Source organism: Urocampus carinirostris, chromosome 1 (assembly GCF_059441175.1).
Source record: "Urocampus carinirostris isolate Australia breed hairy pipefish chromosome 1, RoL_Ucar_1.0, whole genome shotgun sequence".
NCBI lineage: Eukaryota > Metazoa > Chordata > Actinopteri > Syngnathiformes > Syngnathidae > Urocampus > Urocampus carinirostris.
The window spans coordinates 47,995,433-48,002,920 of NC_142349.1; the positions used below are offsets into that span (position 1 = coordinate 47,995,433).

The window sequence follows — 7,488 nt, forward strand, 5'->3', positions numbered from 1 at the left end:
AGACAAAATTGAAAAACTGCCAAAAGCAGGTCCGGACCAAAGCTTATTCTTCAGCACATTTTATTTCACTGTGTGTTATTTGATTATTTAATCAAATGTATGAAATGATAATAATCCCAAATCCTGTGTCCTAAATCTATGTAAATATGCCATATACAATTTGTCTTCCACCTTCAGTTAAGAGTGTTGAGGCAATTTTGTCCATTAAATTTGTCCTTAATAACGGTTTCAAAACAATGTGCATGCAAAGTTATTTTCTTAAAATGTCACAAATTACTGCAAACGATAAGCATATCGTCATATTCACTTTCGGTATAGACTGCACTGAGCAAGGGAAAGAGAAGGAAGTGCCTTGCGCTGTGTGCAGGGATCCGCCCACCTGTACTGCTCACCCAATCAAAGTCGTTTGCCAGTGTTTTTATTTATCAGTTTAAATGGTTTCTTATCAAACTGCTGCATTAAGTTGCTTCGGCTTTATATGGACCAAAATCGGGATGAAATCACTTGACTTTCGAACACCACAAAGAGATGTGCAATAGTTACATTTTATTTCGGAGCCATACGTACTCATGAAAAGAGCCATATATGGCTCCCGAGCCATAGGTTCCCTAATGGATAATTGATAAAGAATATAGAACAATAAACCTCTACAAAAGCCCCCCCCCCCCCCCCCCGCCTTTATAGTGTATTTTCATGTTGCAAGAGTACACTGGACGATTATGTTATAGTGAATGTTAATGTGTAAAGAAAACGCAGTGTAATTGAAAACTTGAACTGCAATGATAAAAGAAGAGTTAAGTTGAAGTCTGTTCAGAAGGCACATTGTTTGTACTGTATTTCTAAATGTGGGTGCCCTCTGCTGGTTTTAGCATGACGCTCGAGTTTTCCTCCAGGGAGCATCAGAGAAGAAAAAAGTCAAATGAAATTGTAGAAAATATAGACTGTATAGAGTTGATAAACATTATAGCTGTTTTCAGAAGAAGTGAAACATAAAACAAGAAGCAGGTCAGCTTTTTGCGCATCTTTCATTTTGTCCATCTTTTGCACGTGATTGCATTTGCTATTTGGACCCAGTTATAAACCAGGGAGTGAGGATTTACTGAGAATGAACTGATGTGATGCACGAGCACATAACTAAAACCCAGCATAGAAAGATTCGTGGGGGTTTGTGGGTTTGTTCCAGGTTTCTGTCTGGAGCGTGATGCGTGACGCACGGGGAGGCGCGGCTATCTGCCTAATAAAAGCGCCACCGCCGGCGCACTAAAAGCATCAGGTCGGCGCTCAATTCAATTCTCAACGCACAAAACACACTCGTACTACAGGTAGATTAACCGAACTTGCATCCACTATGATTAAGAAGATGACCCCCTTCGAGAACGAGCTCAACATCCCGGCCAAGAACTGCCGCCGGATGGTCATTCTCGGCTCCACCAAGGTGGGCAAAACAGCCATCATCTCGCGTTTTTTGAACTCAAGAGTGGACGAGCAGTACACGCCAACCATCGAGGACTTTCATCGGAAGTTGTACAGCATCCGAGGAAGCGTTTACCAGCTGGACATTTTGGACACGTCTGGGAACCATCCATTCCCGGCCATGAGGAAGCTCTCCATCCTCACCGGTAAGTTAAGACTACTGCAATGTTTACCCCAGCTGTCCGCTACGTATACAGGCGTATGCGTCTACTTACAGAAGTTGCAATGCAGAATTGACTCTATGAAACTAAAGTGCATGCACTGATGACCGATGCAATAAGTTGTGTATGGTGGTGGGATGCAGTTCAGTTAAATCAATTCATTGTACTGTGACAAATTGAAAGTCTTGCAATGCCTTGTAAATCAAATTAAGTAAATGACTTGTAAATTAGTCTAATTATATTCCACTAAGTGCAATATATATATACAAAAACATGATATCCAATTACATATGATTATTGAGAAACTTGTCTAAGATGCAATGTTATGCTGCTTTCTTCTTATTATTATTGTCGTTATAACAAAATGAAATGCATTAAATATAAGCTGGGTCTTTACAGAAAATGTATAATTCATGTTTACTAAATTAATACAAAAATGTAAAGTCCTTACATTGCAACACAATTCCATCTACTCATTAGTGTGATATTGAAGCAGTGAAGATTTCACTTAGTAAGAGAGTAGAATCTATAAATAAAGCTTTACTATTGCTCAATGCAAGACATCTATAGAATATATGACTTCAGTAAAGGCAAGTCATCAGTATGTACATAACATTTCTATTCCAGTTCCTAATATGTGTTCCTTTTTTCTGGCACAGGCGATGTGTTCATTTTAGTCTTCAGCCTTGACAACCGAGACTCCTTTAAAGAGATGCAGCAGCTCAGGCGGCAGATCTATGAGACCAAGTCATCCCTGAGAAACAAGACGAAGGAGAGCGCGCAGGTGCCCCTGGTAATCTGTGGCAATAAGTGCGACCGCGACTTTCAGCGCCAGGTTCAGGAGGAAGAGATCGAGCAGCTAATCCGCAGCGAGGAGGATCGCTGCTGCGCCTACTTTGAGATCTCGGCCAAGAAGAACATTAATGTGGACCAGATGTTCCAGACGCTTTTCGCTATGGCCAAGCTGCCGAATGAGATGAGCCCCGACCGACACTGCAAGGTTTCGCTACAGTCATGCGAGCTGCTGCATCGAAAGTCCTTCGGCACCAAAAAGTGCAAGGATGCATACGGCATTGTAGCGCCGTTTGCGCGCCGGCCCAGCGTCCACAGTGACTTGAGGTACATCAAGGAGAAAGCGGTGGGAGGAGGTCAGGCTAAGGAGAAAGGCTGCATTATTTGCTGACTCCTTATACGGGAAAGAAAAAAGACTTTAAGACCTAAGACACGCAATGTGATTGTGGCTAAGCATTGGGGCATCAGTCCCTAACGTGACATCATGAAGGCAGCCTCAACTGACTACTGTTTACATTCCCCAGCAGACTTGAACATTTGTTACATGAAGAACAAATCTAAATGTGTATTTATTTATTCTGTCAATTTTTGCATCAAATAAAACATTGTTACTTTCATAAACCAGCCTTACTTTTTCAAGAGTACTCGATAAACGAGATGACTTACGACTCAGAGTGTATTAAAATGTATCTATTTGCATTCAAACTGTAAGGCAGAGTTAAATGGAAACGCTTTCTTGTAGCTCGTAATCATCACACATGCATTACAAATATATTCATACTAACACACTCCAAAACTCTATTGGCTGACTAAAAAGACAGCTTATTTTTCCCAGCCATTGAAGACAGACACTAAGTCAGGGTTGTCAAATTCAAAGGGATAGAGGTCCAAATTAAAAAAAAATTGGCTACAAGCCGAGGGCCAGACTGATTGAATGTTGAACATTTTAAAAATGACACATGTAGTCTCGTGAACCTAATTAAACCTTCTGAAAAGCTAATAATTACATTCCGATAGGATCAGATCAGTAACCTTAAAATTTCAACCTGCACAAAAGACAAATTTCTTTGAGGTAAAACTCCACATGAAATCAACTGAAAGAAGCCACTATTTTTCATGCACAACCACTAGCCAAAAGTTTTTATTTTAGCAAAACTGGGCTAAATGTACTGCACAGATAAAAATAACAGTGATTTTCTATCATTCACTCAAACTCAAATGCAATTTAAAGGGACAGTGTGTATTATTTCACCACTACATGACGCTGCGTTGTGTAGTGCAATAAAAAACGAGTGCTAGAAAGCACAAAGAAGAATACGGACTACGGATCCTCAACGGACAAAGACCCACAATTTTTTGCCCAGCCCTTATCAGGTTCTTAGCACCCCGTAGCAGCATGATGGTGGACAATTGTGTTATCTCCCTTTAGGTGATGCTTATGTTTTGTCAAAGAAAATGCTAATGAATTATGCACACAATATATTAGAGTTTACGTGTTGTTGCTCCTTAATACACACTGTCTCGTTAAATATGATTGGATGGAAATATTATGAAGTTCAAAAATCTACAGAGCAAGAACACTAAATAATTCCTGGTAAGTGATATAATCAATTAAGATCTCTAGGGCCTTTATAAAAAAAGCGTCTCATGAGCCACAACTGGCTTTGAAATAGGTGTTCAAGTTGTACCCAGCAGCTCAAAAACGTGTTGCTCTAAGACAGGGGTCTCTAATGGGGTGCCCCTTTAGGACAGCTGAGGTTCCTCAACAGTGCTGGGTCATTGTGATTTTCTAGTAATATGATTTTTTTTTAGTGGTTGATGGAGTCTAACATTACTTCCAATAATTAACCTGGTAATAACAACATATCAATACAAAACTTCTTAATTTAGAAATGCATATAAAACATGGTGCCCGATTACACAAATCAGTAAGAAAACGTAGCACTCAGCTTGAAAAGCATGGAGACCACTGCTCTAGGGCCTTTGTGACAAATAAGTCTCTAATGATGTGCATAAGTGATTACCTGTATAATACTTTACATGGAATGAATTTTAACTAACGCAAGATAACTTGAGTATAATCATAATTGACAGTCTCTCTTCAGGTATGGTCATGTTCAGGGCCCCTATATACAATAAAGGTACACAAAGTAAAAGAGCACCACCCAAAATTGCTCATTTATCAAAATTATATTGTTTCAATTTTCATAATACGTTAATAGAAAAACACATGGCTTCAAAAATGAGAAATATAAAAAGTATATCACTCCACTCAACAAAAAAAATGGAGCGTCTCAATAATAACTAGTTCACTGAAGTCAGTTTCTTTTATCTCTTCTCGTGGGCCAGCATAACACGCTCTTAGTCGTAATGTAAACTAAGCGTCCGTTTCATTAAGAATGCCGGCGCTTCTTGGCGATGGTGTGGTGATTTTCCATTTCTAAATTCAAGATGCTTTGGGTACGTCAAACATGCACAGGCTTTTGTATTTCTGCAGCAGCTGGTTTTTGGTCCGGACCTGTTCCCGCAACGTCGTCAACTGTTGCTGCTGCTCCACGGGGCTGCTGTCGATGCCGGGCATGGCGGAAATCTGCTCCCGAGCCTCCTGGAGCTTCGCCTTGAGTTTGCTCAGCTCCTGGTGCACGTCCGGGCTCTCCTTGTCCATGCTTACAAAACAACCAAACAAAACATGTAAATCTTTTGTATCAGTTGTTCATTTCCGATCACGTTAACCGTACCACCATGATAATAATAAATGCGTTTAAATGGTTTCAAAAGAAGAAAATCAGGCTACTTTAGAGTAAAGACGCCACCCAATTTTGCTTTAACTTACCACTTAATAATATCGTGAACTAAAGGCAGCAAAGAACAACCTTCGCCCTCTTTCGCCTGCGACACTGCCATTTTTTTTCGGGGAATGAGTCCCAGTCGCATTTTGTCTACGTCAGACACGGCTGCTATTAATGATGACGTCATGCAAACGTCCGACTTATACAAAAAATATAACAAACATTTTGTCAGCGGGTTTCTTTTTTGGGGGGCGTGGGTGGTAATTATCTATACGGTGTTGAGTTAAACATGCCATTGTTACCATTATTTATTTTTACCTTAATGAACTGATGTGTTTACTTTATTTTCTTTAATGTGTTTATCAGCACTTTTGATTCCCTAAAAATTGATAACTTTGTGATGTTTGGCTGTTTCGTACCAAATTTCTTGTAATGGTACAATGTGAAATTTAAAAAAACGAATTAAAAACCCCAAAAAGGAAGAATACTAAATTAAAATATATCCATTGTATTTGTTTCCTTTTTTATTTGTTTGTTTTCGAGACTAATGCTGCCTTTTATTTTTCTGAGATCAAACACATCCCATCGTTAAAATTACACACAAAACAATGTTAAAAAGAGTCAAGTGAAGTCAAGTCATATTTATTTGTTATAGCCCTTAATCACACAGAGTCTTAAAGGGCTGTACAGACCACAGAAGATTGCAAACCACAGACTATTACTACACCATCCCCTGATCTAAACCCTACATGAGGGCAAGGAAAAACTCAAAAACCTCAACATGAGGAAAACAAAGAAACCCTGAGAAAGGACAGCACATGAGGTAATCCCCCTGGAAAACACAAAACAAAAAACTAAATTCCTACATTAAAGAATTGTGGTAGCTGTATCTTTTAAGTTTGGCTGAATTTGTGGCTGAGGAAGAAGTATGTAAATAGATTTGTGGCATAAAATACAAATGAGTAGAGCTTCTTTAACCGTGAAAAAACTCAAAAGAATGGAGCAAAACATTTGAATTGTCAACCCAAAGTGTTTTTTCAAGCAAATACAGTTTGGAAGGCATAAAAAGCTCTGAGTTAAAAGCAAATTATTGTCGACATGAGTTGGTTGCTGGGCGGCACGGTAGCGCAGTGGTTAGCGCATGTGCGACACAGTTTTGAGGTCACTAGATCCAATCTTCCTGTGTGGAGTTTGCATGTTCTCCCAGTGCCTGCGTGGGTTTCCTCTGGGCACTCCGGTTTCCCCCACATTCCAAAAATATGCATGTCAGGTTAATCGACCCGTCCAAATTGGCCCTTGGTGCGAATGAGTGAATGAGTTGTCTGTCTCTGTGTGCCCTGTGACTGGCTGGCAACCAGTTCAGGGTGTCCCCTGCCCACTGCCCGAAGATAGCTGGGATGGGCTCCAGCACCCCGCGTCCCTACTGAGGATAAGTGGTGCAGATAATACATGGATGGAGTTTGTTGCTTACGTTCCTTTGAGTTTTGTTTACATACAATCTTTTTTGTTTGCACTTGATTGTTTTGCACTGAATTAATAAAATTGAGTTGGACAAGTGTTTCTTTTTTGGAGGGAGTAAACATTTAGAGACGTACCTTGTCCAGTGTTTTTTTTTTAAGTCGTCTGACTTTGTAACCTGCCGTTGCACCCTAATTACAAGTCAAGACACACAAAAAAAATATATCAACTGTACAAATTAAGAGGTAGTAGAATATATTTACATTAAAAAAAAAGACTAACAAAATCAATACAAATGAGAACATTCCCTTACTGTAATGCACTACTCTCCCATCTCCCAAAGTCCAAAATCAAGAGCCTCCAGCTGGTACAAAATGCTGCAGCGAGGCATTTGACAAAGACAAGAAAATTTTATCACATTACCCCGGTTTTAGCTAACCTGCATTGGCTCCCTGTTAGCTTAAGATGTGATTTTAAGGTTCTGTTGGTAATATACAAAATCATGCATGGACTTGCTCCCTCATTTCTTTCAGATTTAATTTTGCCCTTTGTTCCGGTCCGGAGCCTTTGCTCTGAAAATGCTGGTCAACTAGTGATCCCAAGAGCCAAGAAGAGATCCGCAGGTTCGAGAGCGTTCTCCATTCGGGCCCCGGTGCTGTGGAATGCTCTTCCCCCTGAGATTCTATCTTCAACCCCAGTGGAACTGTTTATATCTAAGCTTAAAACACACTTTTATTCTATAGCATATGACTTTCTCAAGGTTTCTTAATTTTCCTCATGTTGAGGTTTTTGAGTTTTTCCTTGCCCTCATGTAG

General features: G+C 39.9%; 2 protein-coding genes across 2 annotated transcripts; one reads left to right on the top strand and one right to left on the bottom strand.

Moving 5' to 3' along the window:
- Positions 1 to 1,183: 1,183 nt before the first annotated feature.
- LOC148374960 (dexamethasone-induced Ras-related protein 1-like) lies at positions 1,184 to 3,030 on the top strand. Its single transcript, XM_088342973.1, has 2 exons — positions 1,184 to 1,619; positions 2,294 to 3,030. The coding sequence occupies exons 1-2, from the start codon at positions 1,349 to 1,351 to the stop codon at positions 2,815 to 2,817; spliced, it is 795 nt and encodes a 264-aa protein (XP_088199099.1). The 5' UTR covers positions 1,184 to 1,348; the 3' UTR covers positions 2,818 to 3,030.
- A 501-nt stretch (positions 3,031 to 3,531) lies between these two features.
- med9 (mediator complex subunit 9) lies at positions 3,532 to 5,359 on the bottom strand. Its single transcript, XM_088342983.1, has 2 exons — positions 5,260 to 5,359; positions 3,532 to 5,092 (listed from the first exon to the last, which is right to left on the bottom strand). The coding sequence occupies exons 1-2, from the start codon at positions 5,328 to 5,330 to the stop codon at positions 4,873 to 4,875; spliced, it is 291 nt and encodes a 96-aa protein (XP_088199109.1). The 5' UTR covers positions 5,331 to 5,359; the 3' UTR covers positions 3,532 to 4,872.
- Positions 5,360 to 7,488: the final 2,129 nt, after the last annotated feature.